The 19865-nt window shown below is 43.5% G+C and overlaps 1 protein-coding gene across 1 annotated transcript in view; it reads left to right on the top strand.

Annotated features, from left to right (window-relative positions):
• The window catches only part of LOC143277006 (cubilin-like), a 68450-nt gene extending 51935 nt beyond the window's left edge, over positions 1-16515 (top strand). Inside the window, exons 21-26 of the mRNA XM_076581716.1 lie at positions 2710-2816; positions 5091-5246; positions 6242-6335; positions 8155-8282; positions 11622-11798; positions 14508-16515. Coding sequence (XP_076437831.1) covers positions 2710-2816; positions 5091-5246; positions 6242-6335; positions 8155-8282; positions 11622-11798; positions 14508-15796 — 1951 coding nt within the window. The 3' untranslated portion in view covers positions 15797-16515. The remainder of the gene's footprint in view (positions 1-2709; positions 2817-5090; positions 5247-6241; positions 6336-8154; positions 8283-11621; positions 11799-14507) is intronic.
• Positions 16516-19865: the final 3350 nt, after the last annotated feature.

Below are 19865 nucleotides of genomic sequence, written 5' to 3'. Positions count from 1 at the left end.
TTTTTTGTATTCTCTAAACTTGGCACTCTGACCTCTTATTCTGACACAACAACAAGAGGAGACATTATCATTTTTTGTTCAAACAGGAACTTCTTTTGCTAAGCATGGAAGTTTTATTTATTTTGCAAACGTTTTGGTGCAGGTAGTAAAAAAGGGAAATTACTCTGTAATTAATGCTAGGGGACTTAATTTATCACAAGTGAGTCTTGAAGGCCTTGCCTCTTTTGGGTTTTTTTGGGGGTTTTTTTTTTGTTTTTTTTTTGTCTTTTTCTTTTTCTTTTTCGTTGAACGCTGCATGGCATCATCATCAGCCAGTATCACTGTCATCACAACAACAAACGAGAGGCAAGGCCTTCAAGACTCACTTGTGGCAAATTAAGTCCCCTAGCATTAATTACAGAGTAATTTCCCTTTTTTACTATCTGCACCAAAACGTTTGCAAATAAATAAAACTTCCATGCTTAGCAAAAGAAGTTCCTGTTTGAACAAAAAATGATAATGTCTCCTCTTGTTGTTGTGTCAGAATAAGAGGTCAGAGTGCCAAGTTTAGAGAATACAAAAAATATAAATATAACAGTAATTGCAGTTTGCATATAATTAGGCTCCTTTTTTAAAATTTTTTTGTGCCCATCCCAGAGGTGCAATATTGTTTTAAACAAGATGACTGGAAAGAACTGAATTTTTCCTATTTTTATGCCTAATTTGGTGTCAACTGACAAACGGAGTATGGCTGCCTACATGGTGGGGTAAAATCGGTCATACACGTAAAAGCCCACTCGTGTGCATACGAGTGAATGCAGAAGAAGAAGCTGTTTGCCTGCCACGAGTTTTCAGTGCTGATCTCCATTCTGTGCTTGGTTGATGTTTTTTTTCTTTTTCTTTTTCTTTCTTTCTTTCTTTCTTTCTTTCTTTTTTTTTCTTCTGCAAGTGTGTATGTTTTTCTGTCAAAGTGGCTTTCTCTACAGAATTTTGCCAAAAACAACTTTTTTTTGTTGTTGTTGTTACCGCAGGATGTTTCACATGCGCTGTTTGCATGCTGCACAAGGGGCCTTGGGTTTATCATCTCATCCAAAAGACTAGCATACAAACCACTAATGGAAGAAGGGGGTGGGGGGTATGGGGGGGGGAGGATGTAGAAACTCCTGTCCGCTGCCAGACTCAAACCCATGAACACTGGCTTTGTAGTTGGGAGGCGTTCAGGGTTTTTCTTTTTTCCAGCCTGCACTGGATTACTTCTGTGATGGATTGACTGATTGAAGAAATGATGGATTGACTGAAGGAAGGAATGATGGATTGACTGATGGAAGAAGAAGTGATGGATTGACTGATGGAAAGAATGATTGAAGGAAGAAATGATGGATTGACTGACGGAAGAAGTGATGGATTGACTGAAGGAAGAAACGATGGATTGACTGAAGGAAGAAATGATGGATTGACTGATGGAAGGAATGATTGAAGGAAGAAATGATGGATTGACTGAAGGAAGGAATGATGGATTGACTGAAGGAAGGAATGATGGATTGACTGAAGGAAAAAATGATAGATTGGCTGAAGGAAGAAATGATGGATTAACTGATGGAAGAAGAAGTGATGGATTGACTGATGGAAGGAATGAATGAAGGAAGAAGTGATGGATTGACTGAAGGAAGAAGTGATGGATTGACTGAAGGAAAAAATGATAGATTGATTGAAGGAAGAATTGATGGATTGACTGAAGGAAGAAATGATGGATTAACTGATGGAAGAAGAAGTGATGGATTGACTGATGGAAGAAGTGATGAATTGACTGATGAAAGAAATGATGAATTGACTGATGAAAGAAATGATGGATTGACTGATGGAAGAAGTGATGGATGGACTGAAGGAAGAAATGATGGATTGACTGATGGAAGAAATGATGGATTGATTGATTGATTGCGAATGTGAGTGATGGATTGGTTGAAGGAAGAAATGATGGATTGACTGAAGGAAGAAATGACGGATTGACTGATGAAAGAAATGATGGATTGACTGAAGGAAGAAGTGATGGATTGACTGAAGGAAGAAGTGATGGATTGGTTGAAGGAAGAAATGATGGATTGACTGATGGAAGAAGTGATGGATTGACTGAAGGAAGAAGTGATGGATTGGTTGAAGGAAGAAATGATGGATTGACTGAAGGAAGAAGTGATGGATTGACTGAAGGAAGAAATGATGAATTGACTGATGAAAGAAATGATGGATTGACTGATGGAAGAAATGATGAATTGACTGATGAAAGAAATGATGGATTGACTGATGGAAGAAGTGATGGATTGACTGAAGGAAGAAATGATGGATTGACTGATGGAAGAAATGATGGATTGACTGATGGAAGAAATGATGGATTGACTGATTGAGAAAGTGATGGATTAACTGATTGAAGAAATGCTGGATTGATTGATTGATTGCGAATGTGATGGATTGACTGAAGGAAGAAGTGATGGATTGACTGATTGAAGAAATGATGGAGTGACTGATGGAAGAAGTGATGGATTGACTGATTGAAGAAATGATGGATTGACTGATGGAAGAAATGATGGATGGACTGATGGAAGAAGTGATGGATTGACTGATTGAAGAAATGATGGATTGACTGATGGAAGAAATGATGGATGGACTGCAGGAAGAAATGATGGATTGACTGATGGAAGGAATGATTGAAGGAAGGAATGATGGACTGATGAACAGGTACACTGACTGTTACTGGGCGGTGGAGGCTCCGTTGACCCATGTGGTGATGCTGGAGGTGGATGTTCTGGACCTTCCCTGCGACAGCCCTGTCATCCTGTATGATGGTCAGTGTCATCCTCTTCCTCCTCCTCTTCCTCCTCCTCGTCATTTTCCTTATCATCATCCTCCTTCTCCTCATTATCATCATCATCCTCATTCTCCTCCTCCTTTTTCTCCTCCTAATCCTCTTCCTCCTCTTCATCATTATCATCATTCTACTCTTCCTTCTCCTACTCTTCCTCCTTCTTCCTCCTCCTCTTTCTCCCTCCTCTTCCTTCCTCCTCCTCCTCCTTCTGCTGCTCTTCCTCTTCCTCCCTTCTCCTCATCCTCCTCCCTCCTCTTCCTCCTCCTCCTTCATCCCTCCTCTTCCTCCCTCCTCTTCCTCTCTTCTCCTCCTCCTCCTTCTTTTCTTCCTCCTCCCTCCTCTTCCTTGTCCTCCTCCTCCTCTTCCTCTACTCTTAGTCCACCAATACTTGGATAGAACCCAGTGCTGTGCATGGGACCCTAGCTTATTGATGGTCATATCGTTACTCGCATAGCAGCTATCCTTTTTTTTTTTTTTTTTCCAAAATAGTTTTATTCATTCAATTTTTGTTCACATTGCACAAATCTTAATATAACTAAACAGTACGAATACAATACATTACATTAACTTAATGCATAGCAGGAAAAGAAAGTGTAGCAAGACAAAGGTGTATAGTAATACAGAAGAAGGACATAGGGCATGCATGGTGCATATTTTACATAATTTTTTTGGTCACTGTTCTAAATATGCACTTCGTCACAAACAAAAATTCAAAAAAACACACACAAAAAAAAACACACACACAAAAAAAAACCCCAAAATACAAACAAATGTGATCACAAATAAATAAAAAAGAAGAAAAAAGAGACAAAACTTGGGGCACTTTCTTGGTATGCACAGGTAGGAAACTTCTTCATATGAGTGTCTATACTGCACTTTTTCATCATCTAAATAGGCAGTGTAACACACTCGAGATATAAATTTGTATCACCACAAGGCAAAGGACATTACAGGCAGAGCTAGCATAAAAATGTCAACATTAATTTTTTTTTTTTTTTTTAAATTAAGTAACATTGGGGAAACAGAAAGTCAGTTTCCTTTAACTAATGCATTGTAAAACTAGTTTGACAAAGTTCATTGTTCTATCAGGTTCATGTATGGCAGCCATTTTATAACAAATTCATGCTTTTTTGCATGTTCAGTAGGTGTGCATGTTTTTTTCAATTTTATATCTAGTCTTTAATTCTGTCACCTATCCTTTGTCAGAGACCAATCTCCTAGCGCTTTCTAAACACCGAGTCACTTGCACAACAGGCTGCCTACCTGGGTAGAGGTGACTGACAGCTGTCACTGGGTGCTCATCATTCGTTTCCTGTGTCATTCAGTCAGGTTTCAGTCATGCACCTGTGTAAATAAATACTCAAACAAACATTTAACATTTTACATGTATGACCGTTCTGTGTGTTTACCCTGCCATGTAGGCAGCCTCACTCCGTTTTTGGGAATGTGTATGCTGAATATGTTCTTGTTTCCATAACCCAACAAACGCTGACATGGATTTCAGGATCTTTAACGTACGTGTTTAATCTTCTGCTTGTGTATGATACACACACAAAGGGGGTTCAGGCACTAGCGGAACTGCACACGTGTTGACATTGGAGATCGGGGGAAAAATCTCCACCCTTTACCCACCAGGCGCCCGTTACCGAGATTCGAACCCTGGAACCTCAGATTGAAAATCCAACGCTTTAGCCACTCGGGTGTGTGCCCATCATTGTCTCATCTGAATATCCCTAAAAACGGAGTATGGCTGCCTACATGGCGGGGTAAATAGGGTCATGCACGCAAAAGCCCACTCGTGTACATACAAGTGAACGTGGGAGTTGCAGTCCACGAATACAGAAGAAGAAGAAGAAGAAGCTCACTCAGTCTGGCTCCGCGACTAAGTCGTTAGTAGGGGGCTTAGTAGGTGGTGTCCTATGTACGTTAAAACAGAACAGGCACCTCTGAACACCACCGAAGTGACTCAGCAGCAGTGCAGGGTCTCCTCTGGTGTGTGGCCTCCTGGCGACCTAACATCAATGGCTCCCTGCGGAGTGCTGACGCTGGAACTGTGACGGACGAACCCGGGTGTGGCCGTGTATGGGGGAGTCTAACTGAGCGGTGTGGGAGTAATGCCACTGAAACAGTGCAGATGATGAGGCAGCCAAAAAAAAAAAAAAAAAAAAAAAGAAGAAGAAGTCTTATCTGAATGATTGATGGCTATACAGTGATGAAGACGATGATGACGCTAATCGCAGTGATGGTGTTCCAGGGCCCACGGAGAACTCTCTGAAGCTGGTGACTCTGTGCGGGAGCAGCTACCAGAAACGCTACGTCAGTACCCAGAAATCCATGTACATCCGATTCCGTTCCACCAGCAACCGGTTTTCTTCCTCCGGCTTCAGGTTCAGGTTGCGCAGCTGGAAAGGTGAGCGACTTTCATGGTGGTGGGGTTTTTTTTGTGTGTTTTGGTTTCTCCTTTTTCTCCTCCTCCCCCTCCTCTTCATCATTATCATCATTCTTCTTCTCCTTCTGTGTTCACTTGTATGCACACGAGTGGGCTTTTACGTGTATGACCGTTTTTACCCCACCATGTAGGCAGCCATACTCCTTTTTCGGGGGTGTGCATGCTGGGTATGTTCTTGTTTTCTTGTTTCCATAACCCATCGAACGCAGACATGGATTACAGGATCTTTAACGTGCATATTTGATCTTCTGCTTGCATATACACACGAAGGGGGTTCAGGCACTAGCAGGTCTGCACATATGTTGACCTGGGGGATTGGAAAAATCTCCACCCTTTACCCACCAGGTGCCGTCACCATGATTCGAACCCGGGACCCTCAGATTGACAGTCCAGCGCTTTAACCACTCGGCTATTGCGCCCATCATTATCATCATTCGACTCCTCCTCCTCCTCATCATCATCACCATCATTCTCCTTCTCTTCCTCCTCCTCCTTCTCCTCTTGCTCCTCTTCCTTCTCCTCCTCGTCGTCCTCATCATCACCATCGTTCTCCTATTCTTCCTTCTCCTCCTACTCCTTCTCCTCTTCTTCCTCCTCTTTCTCCTCTTCCTTCTCCTCCTCCACCTCCCCCTGGTCCTCCTCCTCCCCCTCATTATTTAAATTTTGGGGGGCATACAGTACAACATGTGTAACATATGAAAAAGAAAAGAAAAAAGGAGCACGTGTTTTGTACATATAATGAAGCTCATGTTATTATTACAAATATTAGAATTAACTACACAATTAAACGTGACCCACTAGTGCAGACGGCGTAAAGTACAATCTTGTCATGCAGTCCCAAACCAGAATGGACCTCCATAGCAACATCGTCATTGTCAACCTCCTCCTCCTTCATCATCATCAATATAAAACAAAACACAGTCTCAAAGTCTGGTTTGTTGATTCGATGGTGACAGGTAGCCAAGCATGCTCCGGAGGGGTGGGTCATCTCATGGCCTTCGACAGCAAGAGATACGTCTCTTCACCTGGCTACCCGGGCAGCTACCCTCCGTATGTATTTGTATTTTGTAATTTTGTATTTATCTTTTTTGTCACAACAGATTTCTCAGTGTGAAATTCGGGTTGCTCTCCCCAGGGAGAGCATGTCGCTACACTGAGAGCGCCACCCATTTTTGGGGGGTAATTTTTTCCTGCATGCAGTTTTATCTGTTTTTCCTATTGAAGTGGATTTTTCTACAGAATTATGCCAGTAAAACCCTTTTGTTGCTGTGGGTTCTTTTATGTCTGCTAAGTGCATGCTGCACATAGGACCTTGGTTTATCGTCTCATTTGAATGACTAGCGTCCAGACCACCACTAGGCGAATATTAATACGAGTGGGCTTTAACGTGTATGACCATTTTTACCCCACCATATAGGCAGCCATACTCCGTTTTCGGGGGTGTGCATGCTGGGTATGTTCTTGTTTCCATAACCCATCGAACACTGACATGGATTACAGGATCTTTAACATGCATATTTGATCTTCTGCTTGAGTATACACACGAAAGGGGTTCAGGCACAAGCAGGTCTGCACATATGTTGACCTGGGAGATTGGAAAAATCTCCACCCTTTACCCACCAGGCGCTGTTACCAAGATTCAAACCCGGGAGCCTCAGATTGAAAGTCCAACGGTTTAACCACTCGGCTATTTCGCCTGTCAGGGATTTGTTTCAAATTTCACCTCCCCATATACCCGGCTTCCCCCAACTCACCATTCATCCCTCTCTCCCTCCTCTTGCAAACGATATTACTCAAATGTATACATTAATGATACTCTAAACAAATTGTCTTCAATCACCGATACGTGTGATGGGACATTAAACAAAATTCCTCCTCTCCTCGTATACTGCAAGAGAGTGCTTTTACATGTATGATGATTTTTACCCCCTCACCTTGTAGGCAGCCATACTCTGTTTTTAGGGGGCATACACAGTACTCACAATGCAAATATATGCATTTGAAAAACATTTATGTGTCTGAATAATCAAGGGATCACACATGTATGTATGTATATGTGTGTGTGTGTGTGTGTGTGTGTGTGTGTGTGTGTGTACCTACAGAATCAGGGTTGTTTCACAGTCTCAGTTTGTTAACACACATGAGCCAAAAATGGAAACAGTAGTCAAAATCAGGACTGTCAACTAGATTTATATATGCAGGTATATGACTGTGTTTGTGCATAGTTTATCTACCACTTTTTTTTTTTTTTTTTTTTTTTTTTTTGGTTCTGCTAGATTTATATGCAGGTATATGACTGTTTGTGTTTCTGTTGATGAATATTATTGATAACGAATAAATAAATGTGAAGGTGACAGTTAGGTGTGCTTTCTAAGGAGGAAATTGACAGAATGGTTAAGACGCTCATCTACCAATACAGAGAGTCTGTGAGGGTCTGGGTTTGAATCCCTCTCTCGCCCTTTCTCCCCGAAGTTTGACTGGAAAATCAAACTGAGTGTCTGGTCGTTCATTTGAGACGGTAAACAGAAGTCCTGTATGCAGCACACACTGGAAAAGAACCCATGGCAACGAGAATGTTATCCTCTGGCAAAAAAAATCTGTAGCAGAAATCCACTATGACAGGTATGCAGATATGTAAGCGTGCACTCCAGGCCTGAGCGTATTGGGGTTATGCTGGTGTCAGGCATCTGCCTAGCAGATGTGGTGTAGCGTATATGGATTTGTCGGAACGCAGTGACGCCTCTCTGAGTGACTGAAACTGATGAATATCATGGAGTAAAGAAATAAATGAATGAATAAATAAGTGTGAAGGGGGATGATTAGGATTGCATTCCAAGGACATTTTTTTTTTTTCCTGAAACAATTCCAGGTTCACCACATGCCGCTGGCGCTTCGAGTCTACCGACAAAAACAAGACTGTGCGTATTGAGTTTGAGGACGTCGACAGGACAACAGAACCGTACAGCTGTCAGCAGAATACTGTGAACATATACGATGGTGAGTTGTGGAGGGAGTGAGGGTGGCAAGTTGGGGTTGTTTTTTTGTTGCGTTTCATGGCCCTAGTGATGCATTTCATTGTGCTAGTAGTGGATTTCATGGTCCCAGTGATGCATTTCATGGCCCAAGTGTTGCATCTCATTGTGCTAGTAGTGGATTTCATTGTCCTATTGGTGCATTTCATGGCACAAGTAGTGCATTTCATTGCCTTTGTGTTGCAATTCATGTTGCTAGTAGTGCATTTCATGGCCCTAGTGCATATTACGGTGCTAGTAGTGCATTTCATGGTTCTTTTGTTGCATTTCACGGTGCTAGAAGTACATTTCATAGTTCTTGTGTTCAGTAGCATTTCACCATGCTAGTAGTGCATTTTATGGTTCTTGTGTTGCATTTCATGGCCGTAGTGGTGCATTTCACAGTGCTAGTTGTGCATTTCATGGTTCTTGTGTTGCATTTCATGGCCGTAGTGGTGCATTTCACAGTGCTAGTGGTGCATTTCATGGCCGTAGTGGTGCATTTCATGGCCCTAGTGGTGCATTTCATGGTGCTAGTCGCGCATTTCATGGCACTAATAGTACTTTTTTTTTTTTGTTTTTTTTTGCTGCCCCATCATCTGCACCGTTTCAGTGGCATTACTCCCATGCCACTCATTTAGATTCCCCCATACACGGCCACACCCGGGTTCGTCCGTCACAGTTCCAGCATCGGCAGTCTGCAGGGAACCATCGATGTTAGGTCGCCAGGAGGCCACACACCAGAGGAGACCCTGCACTGCTGCTGAGTCACTTGGGTGGTGTTCAGTGGTGCCTGTTCTGATTCAACGTACTCCCCCCATGAATCTGCCGACACTGAAGACATTGACAGGACTCAACCCAAACACAGAAGTGGAGGGGTATCGAAAGTGAGGTCACCATGAGAGCAGGGCATGAAAGGCCATGGACTTTGGGTCTGTTTTTTTTTTTATTGATGAGGACGAGGATGATGATGATGATGACAATGTTGCTGCATTTTGGTTTGGGACTGCGTGACAAGGCTGTATTCTACGCATCCTGTCATAATGATATCCTGGCGCTAACCAGGCCCGAGAGATACAGACACTTGCAGTGTTGGTCAGGTACTTAGAGCAACACACCCAAAGATGCATCCTTGAAGTGGATGACACTCGACTGTGTGGTCCCAGTCTCCCCATTTAAGCCCACAGCACACTCAACTCTGGGTGGGAGCCGGCCACGGGCCGAAAAACCCACCTCCGCTGGGATTCGAACCCTCATCCTCCCAGCTGTCAGTCTGCGATGCAAACCACTTCACCATGGCGGCTGGTACGAGTTGGGGTTGTTTGTTGTTGCATGTCATTATCAGCAGAACTCTTTCCTCTTGGAGCAGATGAGACGATAGAGCTAAGTCGATGTGTGCAGCATGCATGTATTGTATTGTATTGTATTGTGTTGTGTTGTGTTTTACTCTTTTCGCACAATAGATTTCTCTGTGTGAAATTTGGGCTGCTGTCCTCAAGGAGAGCAATTCACTACATTGAGAGCGCCACCCCCTTTTTTGACTCACTTGTGTAAACAAAGTGAGTCAGTGTTTTAACCCGGTGTTCGGTTGTCTCTGTGTGTGTGTGTCTGTGTGTCCGTGGTAAACTTTAACATTGACATTTTCTCTGTAAATACTTTGTCAGTTGACACCAAATTTGGCATAAAAATAGGAAAAATTCAGTTCTTTCCAGTCATCTTGTTTAAAACAATATTGCACCTCTGGGATGGGCACAAAAATTTTTTTTTAAATGAAGCCTAAGTATATGCAAACTGCATTTACTGTTATATTTATATTTTTTGTATTCTCTAAACTTGACACTTTGACCTCTTATTCTGACACAACAACAAGAGCAGTCATTATTATCATTTTTTGTTCAAACAGGAACTTCTTTTGCTAAGCATGGAATTTTTATTTATTTTGCAAACGTTTTGGTGCAGATAGTAAAAAAGGGAAATTACTCTGTAATTAATGCTAGGGGACTTAATTTATCACAAGTGAGTCTTGAAGGCCTTGCCTCTCTTGTTTTTTGTTGTTGTTTGCCTGAAGTTTTATTTGTTTTCCTATGGAAGTGGATTTTTCTACAGAATTTTGCCAGGGACAACCCTTAAGTTGCCGTGGTTTTTAATTTTTTTAATTTTTATTTTTATAACGTGAGCTAAGTGCATGCTGCACACTAGACATCAGCTTATCATCCCATCCGAATGACTAGCTTCCAGACCACCACTCAAGGTCTAGTGGAGGGGGAGAAAATACTGGTGATTGTGGGATTCGAGCCCGTGCGCTCAGATTCTCAGGCTTCCCAAGCGAACGCGTTACCACCAGGCCAGCACTCCGTTCTTTGTGCACAGAAAAGAACCCACAGCAACAAAAGTGTTGTCCCTGGCAAAATTCTGTAGAAAGTTCTTCTTTGAAAGGAAAATGAATACACTTTCTTGCGGAAAAGAAATGGAATGATGGATTGTCATCTAATGTAATCTCTGTACAACAGATAGGTTATCTTTTTTGTGACTTACCACTATCACTTTTGAGTGAAATGTGTGTTTGTGTTTATGTATGTGTGTTGGTGTGATATAAGTTTTAATGTGCAACTCTGTATGAACGTGAGTATGTGTATGTGTGTCTTTGTGTGGGTGTGTATATAAGGAACACAAACCTGAAACCTTCTTTGTTTTTCCTTTCAGAGTGCGTCCGAGATTTAATTCATATTTGATTTGTATTTGAATTTCTTTTTATCACAACAGATTTCTCTATGTGAAATTCGGGCTGCTCTCCCCAGGGAGAGCGTGTTGCAACACAGAGAGCGCCACCTTTTTTTTTGTTTTTTTTTTCCTGCGTGCAGTTTTATTTGTTTTTACTATCAAAGTGGATTTTTCTACAGATTTTTGCCAGAAACATCCCTTTTGTTGCCGTGGGTTCTTTTACATGCGCTAAGTGCATGTTTTACACAGGACCTCGGTTTATCGTCTCATCTGAATGACTAGAGTCCGGACCACCACTCAAGGTCTAGTGGAGGGGGAGAAAATATCGGCGGCTGAGCCGTGATTCGAACCAGCACGCTCAGATTCTCTGGCTTCCTAGGTGGACACATTACCTCTAGGCCATCACTCCACATGTCATTTATAATACTGCCACTGTGTTGCGTGTTCACTGTGTGCATGGGCAGTTTTCCATACAGCACACCAAGTTTCAGCTGGTTGCCGCTTGATGTTTTCGCAATGTCTTTACCTTGCTTTTGAGAATAAAATTGTGTTTTAACCAACAATCCCCAAAACCTGTTCCGTTCCTTGTTCCATGTCCCTACAGGTTATGGGATGGGATCCATACTGATGGCCCAACATGTCAGCGGTCAGTCGGGAACCTACTGGAGCTCCGAGCTCTATCTGTTTCTGAACTTCGAGTCGAACTCGGCGAGACTCTGCAACGGCTTCCGTCTGTCATACCAGTCAGTCAGTTATCGGCCTCCGGTCACTCCAGCTCCAGGTAATTTCTTGTTTTGTTTATGTTTTTATTCACATGGTGCTACATAATAAAATAATACAGGTATTTGTGTGTTTTGCATGCTGGTTCGAATCACGGCTCAGCCGCCAGTATTTTCTCCCCCTCCACTAGACCTTGAGTGGTGGTCTGGACGCTAGTCATTCGGATGAGACGATAAACCGAGGTCCCATGTACAGACTGCCACTCAAGGTCTAGCGGAGGGGGAGAAAATACTGGCGACTGTGCCGGTGTGATTGGAAACAGTGTGCTCAGATTCTCTCGCTTCCTAGGCGGACGCTTTACTTCTAAGCCAACACTTCCAGCGTGGAAGTTTATTTGTGTGAGAGTGCGAACGTGTGCTTTGACATGCGACTGACAGACCTGGAGGAATCTGATGAACAGTTCTTCTCTGCAGCGCCCCAGTGACTCTTCACTGAGTCAAGGGAGAAGGAGGACGGGCGCAATAGCCGAATGGTTAAAGCGTTGGACTTTCAATCTGAAGGTCCCGGGTTTGAATCATGGTGACGGCACCTGGTGGGTAAATGGTGGAGATTTTTATGATCTCCCAGGTCAACATATGTGTAGACCTGCCAGTGCCTGAACCCCCTTCGTGTGTATACGCAAGCAGAAGATCAAGTACACATGTTAAAGATCCTGTAATCCATGTCAGCGTTCGGTGGGTTATGGAAACAAGAACATACCCAGCATGCACATCCCAGAAAGCAGAGTATGGCTGCCTACATGGCGGGTTAAAAACGGTCATACACGTAAAAGCCCACTCGCGTATATACGAGTGAACGTGGGAGTTGCAGCCCACGAACGCAGAAGAAGAAAAAGAAGGGAGAAGGAGAATAAGGAGTAGAAGCAAGTGTGTGTGTGTGTGCCTGTGCCTGTGTACATGTGTGTGTGTGTGTGTGTGTGTTTGATTAAAGGAAGTATTTTTTGCATGTGTCATCAGTAACAATCCACAGAACAGCTCCCACCAGTTTCAGAACTTAATTCAAAATTTAAGTTTAGGCCTGTTGAGATCTTTTTATTTCATAGACAGACAGACAGATCGATGGATGGAATGGATGGATGGATGGATGGAGCCCACCTAAGAATCTGCTAACGCACCAAGTCGAGAGAAGAGCGAAAATTAGAAGAAAAAACAAACAAACCCGAAACATTACTATAGATTACATCATAGAAAAGACCCTGGAGTAGAGTCAATAACTGATGAGAATTTGACTGAAACAGCCTGTGTAGGAGATCTGTTGATATTTTGATACCTCGTCCATGATTATTTTTTTATTTTATTTTTTTTGTATTTGTATTTGTATTTCTCTTTTTGTCACAACAGATTTCTCTGTGTGAAATTATGGCTGCTGTCCCCATGGAGAACGCGTCGCCACACTACAGCGCCACCCTTTTTTTTTGTTGTATTTTTTCCTGCATGCAGTTTTATTTGTTTTTCCTATCAAAGTGGATTTTTCTACAGAATTTTGCCAGGAACAACCCTTTTGTTGCCATGGGTTCTTTTATGTGCACTAAATGCATGCTGCACATGGGCCTTGGTTTATTGTCTCATCCGAATGACTAGGGTCCAGACCACCCCTCAAGGTCTAGCGGAGGGTGAGAAAATGTTGGCTGCTGAGCCTGTAGAAAAATCCACTTTGATATGAAAAACAAATAAAACTGCATGCAGGAAAAAAAGAAAGAAAAAACTGTAGTGTAGCGAAGCGTTCTCCATGGGGAGAGCAGCCTGAATTTCACACAGAGAAATCTGTTGTGATAAAAAAGAAATACAAATACAAAATATATGGGGGAATAACTGTGTGCCTTTGTGTGTGCCTGAGGTTCGGGGGGATGGTGGTGGTTTGGGGGGAGTTCTTGCTAGTGACTGTACTCCCTTGACATTATCATGCGTGTTTCTGACGGGCGCAGTTGCCGAAGGTTAAACTTTCAGGTTGGACTTTCAGTCTGACGGTCCCTTGTTCAAATCTCGGTAACAATGTCTGGTGGGTAAAGGGTGGACATTTTTCCAATCTCTCGTGTCAACATAATGTGCAGACCTGCTTGTGCCTGAACCCCCTTCGTGTGTGTACGCAAGCACAAGAATAAATACGCACGTTATAGATCCTGTCATCCATGTCAGCGTTCGGTGGGTTACGGAAACGAGAATATACCCACCATGTACACCTCTGAAAACGGAGTATGGCTGCCTACATAGCGGGGTAAAAATGGTCGTGTGGGGCGTTGGTTGGAGGAGTTAATGGGTTAGAGGTAGGAGGAGCGGGAAATTGTGTGTGTGTGTGTGTGTCTGCGTCTGTGTGTGTATGTGCATGTGTGTGTGTGTGTCTACATCTGTATGTGTGTGAGTGTGTGTGCATGCGTGTGTGTCTACATCTGTGTGTGTTTGTGTGTGTGTGTGTGTGTGTGTGATTTAATTTCCACACTTTCTTGACTTCATCATTTTCAGTTTTGTTGTTATTCTTTATTTTATTTACTTTTTTTTTTTTTTGCTACTTGTCAAACAGTAAGTTTTCTTTATACCTGTGTACACAGACAACAAAGACACTGTGTGTGTGTGTGTACGTGTGATTGATTTAATTTCCCCACTTTCTTGACTTGTTCATAGTCAGTTTAGTTGTTCTCTATTTTATTTACTTTTTTTTTCTCTTTTTTTGTGCTACTTGTCCTACAGTAAATTTTCTTTGCCTGTTCCCGCAGACAACAGCAAAGGCTTTAACAACAACACCATCACAATCGCGGTGGCCGTCATCGGAGTCTTGGTCTTCCTGGTCATGGCACTTACCATTTTCTTCTGCATCTATCGGCGGAAGCTTCGTCGGTCCGCCCAGAACTCCTCCTCCCAGTCGCACAGCACCATCCCCATGCGCCACCGCCACCACCGAGAGCGAGAGGGCAGCACCGTGTACGTGATGAACCCTGTCATTGTCAACCAGATGGCGCCACCGCCCTACCCCGGCCTGTCCAACGGGAGCTATGCGAACGAGGACCTCCCCCCGGCATACCCGGCTGTGGCGGTGTCGGTCCCTCCACCTCTTCACGGGGACGCGCCCCCGTCCTACGCCGAAAGCATGCTCGAGACCAACCCTCCTGCGGGTGCGGGGACATTAACGGTTGCGCAAGGAGGAGGGGATAACTTTCTTACGGATGCTGGAAGAGAGCCCAGATTATTGTCACCGGAGCCGGGTTTTCCGAGTCTGTCCTCCACTGCAGGAAGTCGTGCCGACCTGGATCACAGTTTGTCCAGGGATGGTGATGATGACATGTCTGCTGGTGCTGTCTATGACGGACGTCGTGACCCGGAGACCGGGGTTCGGTCGGTGCCAGTGTCAGGTCAACACCACCACAGCAACTGGTCATCAGCGTCATCGCGGTCGTCAGCGGGGCTGGAGATGCAGCCGCTGACCAGGTATTCCACAGACCGACCCCCCTCCTCCTCCTCCTCGCCACCTCGGCATCGCTCCCCGGACCCTTCCTACAGGCAGGAGCGGTCTGGAGCCTATGCAGCACAGCAGCTGTCTGAAGGACGTGGCTCACAACCGGATCGTCGATCATGGAACTCTGCACCACCAAGAAAACCATCGGAGTCTGTGTATCGGCAGTCTGCACCTCAACAGGGGGAAGAACCTCCCCTCCCCCAGCATCGACCAGAATGGGGCTCGACGTCGTACGAGCAGCAACCACCACCACCACCGTACCAGTCACCGTCTCCATCACCACCACCACTGTTACAGGAACAGCAAGAACCGTTGCATGATTCACCACCACCACCACCACCACCACCTCGGACACAGCATCGAGGGTCGCTCAACACCTCTCCCTCCCCCCAACCGCCAGCGCCAGAAAGTCTGCCCCTTGGTGCCGCCCCCTCCACCCAGCAAGGGGCTCCCCCTGGTGGTCAGCAAGACGACGAAGGTTCAGCAGGTGATGTGCCGCCTACGCAGTCCATCTGGAGAAGCCTGCAGGCTCAGACGTCGACTGAAGTGTGACAATGATGCGGCCGGAAATTTTTCCGCTGAATTCCACAGGGGGAGAGGGGGGGTGTGGGAGTAGGGGTGGGGGGGAGTGTGATCAGGAATATGTGCTGCCAGTGCCGTGATCTAATAATTATGACAGTAATGGCAGTGTCATCAGCAAACCAAAGCCACTGTCAGTGCCGTAATGATTGCAGAGATAATGGCAGTGTAAACCGGAAACGTGCTGCCAGTGCCGTAATCATTACTTTGATGTTGGCAGTGTAAACAGGAAATATACTGCACACCTAGTGCTTTCATGATTCTAACGATAATGGCAGTGTCATCAGGAAACCAAACCCACTGCCAGTGCCACAATGATAGCAGAGATAATGGCAGTGTGAACAGGAAACCTGCTGCCAGTGCCGTAATGATTATAACAGTAATGGCAAAATAATGAGGAAACTTAACCTAGTGCCAGTGCCGTAATGATTATAACAGTAATGGCAAAATAATGAGGAAACTTAACCTAGTGCCAGTGCCTTAATGATGATAACAGTAATGGCAATATAATGAGGAAACTTAGCCTTCTGCTAGTGCCGTAATGATAATACCAGTAATGGCAGTGTGATCACCAAAACCAGTGTCAGTGATGTAATGATGGCAACAATGATGGCAGTGTAAACAGGTAACCTGCTGACCAGTGCTGTAATGATTATTATCATCTGACTTTTGAGACTGTTAGACTAGAGGCATAGGACGGTTTGTGTTTTTTTGGGGAGGGGGGGGGGGGGGGTTGTGAAGCCTCTAATCTCCTGTGTTTTTTTTCCTCTTGGTGTTTTTGTAAAGCCTCTAAACTCCAATTTTTTTTCCATATTGTTTATTGTAAAGCGTCCAAACTTCAGTGTTTTGGGGGGTTTTTTTTGTTTTTTTTTCCAAATTGTTATTTGTTTAGCCTCCAACCCCTGTTTCCCCCCCCCCCTTTTTTTCTAAAGCCTCCAACCCCCTGTTTTTTTTCAGATTGTTTTTTGTAAAGCCTCTAACCCCTGTTTTTTTTCCCAGATTGTGTTTTTGTAAAGCCTCCAACCCCTGTTTTTTCCCAGATTGTGTCTTTGTAAAGCCTCCAACCCCCTGTTTTTTTCAGATTGTTTTTTTGTAAAACCTCTAACCCCCTGTTTTTTCTTATTGTTTTTTTGTAAAGCCTCTAATCCCTATTTTTTCTCAGATTGTTTTTTGTAAAGCCTCCAACCCCTGTTTTTTTTCAGATTGTTTTTTGTAAAGCCTCTAATCCCTATTTTTTCTCAGATTGTTTTTTGTAAAGCCTCCAACCCCTGTTTTTTCCCATATTGTTTTTTTTTTTTTTGTAAAGCCTCTAACCCCTGGTTTTTCCCAGATTGTTTTGTAAAGCCTCCAACCCCTGTTTTTTTTTTCAGATTGTTTTTTGAAAGCATCCAAACTCATGTTGTTGTTTTTTTCAGATTGTTTTTTGTGAAGCCTTCAGCCTCCCATTTTATTTGTTATTGTTATTTTGTGAAGTATTGTGAAACTTTTTTCTTTTTTTGGGGGGTGGGATGGAGGGGGGGGGGGGGGGGGTCTTAATTCAGTTTTACATGAACAATACATTGATAATAACCATATCAACAAATCATCAGAGTTACACCTATTTTTTTTTCTATCCAACCATGCACTTGATTATTTTTTTGATAATTTCTTTTTATGAACAACAATAGTTATAAAGATAGTGGTGACAATTTTATCGACAAATATTCAAAGCTACCATCTGAACTTGTTTATCTAGCGACATATCCACCACAGAGACAAGCGAACATTTTGGGGTGAGTGTGATGACGAAGGAAAAAAGCCATGACATATGATATGAACTCTTATTATAGTGCATATCCTCGGTCGGAGACCAAGCTTAAAGCGCTTTACAAACTTGGAAATCATTTGCACAACAGGCTGCCTACCTGGGTAGAGCCGACTGACAGCTGCCGTTTGGCACTCATCGTTCGATTCCGGTGTCATTTAATCAGGTTTCAGTCACGCTTACACAAAGAATTGTGCGTGAACAGAAAAGAAACGATCTGAAAGAAAGGGTGAGAAGGTAGGATGGATCAGATACTTACAAAAACATTTATTGTTGAACATATAAACATGCGTTAAAAAAAAACAACAAAGTGTGGAAAAAAGGAGTTTAAAAGGCTTCACAAAAAACAGTCTAGAAAAAAAACAGGGGGTTGGAGGCTTCACAAAAAAAAAAACATCAACAAAATGGGAGGCTGAAGGCTTCCCAAAAAACAAAACTTAAATCAATAATTTTCACACACACACACTTTCACTTACTCGTATGCGTACACAGTAATTCCCCCCCCTCCCCTCCTCCCACTCGATTTTTTTCCTTCCCTCGTCTAATATCACTTACAGTGAAAAGACGTTAAACTAAAGAACGAACAACAGACATGCAACATTTTACATGTATCGCAGTTTTGTTTGTTTACCACACCATTTAGCTAGCCATACTCTGTTTTCAGGATGTGCATGCTGGGTGTGTTCTTGTTTCCATAACCCACCGAACACTGACACAGATAACAGGACCTTTAACATGCAGTTCAGGCACAAGCTAGGTCTGCGCTTATGTTGGCCTGAGAGGTGGGAAAAATCTCCACCCACCAGGCATCGTTACCGAGAATCAAACCTGGGACCCTCAGATTGAATGTCCAGCACTGGAACCACTCACTGACTCAGCCATTGCACCCATCAGGACAGTGGAAGGCATGCAGTTAAAAAAAGTTGAAGGTGGCTTCAAAAGAAGAGAACTCGGAAGAGAGGCCAGGCCTTCATGACTTACGTGTGATGGTCACTGATACCCCTCTTGATTCAGCCGAGGAATCGTGAGAACAAACAAACATTACGCCGCGAGGTTGATCATTTGGCTGAAAGACACACATTAACTCACTGAGTACGGCCAGTCCTCTCTTCTCCTCTACACAGACCCCTTGGATGTCCAGTCGGTGTCTGAATGACCCAACCTTTAGCTTCCGTCTAAGAATTGTGGTATTCTTTGTCAACGTTCACGTCTTCAGTATAAGAGCCTTCCGCTTGCAATATTTTGATGATGGTAATTGGGGTGAAACGCTGTTAACGTCATCTCTTTCGCCGTTCATATGGAGAGAGTTAATGTGACTTTTACGTTTGACCTCTGGAAATTTACAAGCTTGTAATTCACAAAGCAGCAGTGATGTTCTGTCTTAAAAGCCAAAACCACTTGTACCTTGTTTTAGACAAAAAACTGGATGGAAAACCCAAGTTCTGTCACATTTTTCATACAGTGCCATTTTGTGACCTTGACCTTTAACCTGGACTTTTTACGCAGGTTTTGTTCTGTCCATGACCAATCTTTTTTTCTTTCTTTTTTTTTCTCACAAACTTGATGTACATTGTTTAACAAAACTGACTCTTTTGTACAGAGAAAGTTTTCCTGCCACATGCCATTGTGTGACCTTGACCTTTAGGCACTTTATATTCAATTCATCGTGTATTCATCATAACCAGTCACAGTACCAAGTTTGAATAAGATTTGATATAAGATCAAGTCCCCACCAACCGTTCTTGATTTTGACAAATAACAACCTTCACCTTTGACGACCTCTCACCTCTGTGTACCATGTCATTTGAAAGTGGATGAGTTCAGTGGTCTTATTCACACCATCTATCGTGCCAAGTTTGGTTCCTACGGCATTTTCTGCAATGTTTAAGATAACCATGGATACACACAACCACACCTACACACACATTCCTAACCAATGCATGCACACACCTGCCACCCACACACACACAAACACACACGCACGTGCGCACACACACGCACACAAAAGTATGCATGCATGCACACACACACACACACACATCATCACCAACACACATGCAAACACACCATCATAACCAACACTGTACACATTGTACAGATTCACTTTGTTTGCTCACACGAGTCAGAAACCGTCTCAAGTCGTCTTTCGTTCAGGAATTCACCGACTGACACAGTTGATCCTGTTCTTCTCTGTGCCTTTTCCTCTGAACTTGGTTTTGACTCGGAACCAGAATTGTC

Source organism: Babylonia areolata, chromosome 33 (assembly GCF_041734735.1).
Source record: "Babylonia areolata isolate BAREFJ2019XMU chromosome 33, ASM4173473v1, whole genome shotgun sequence".
In the NCBI taxonomy this organism is placed as follows: Eukaryota; Metazoa; Mollusca; class Gastropoda; order Neogastropoda; family Buccinidae; genus Babylonia; species Babylonia areolata.
This window is presented reverse-complemented; position numbering and strand designations above follow the sequence as displayed.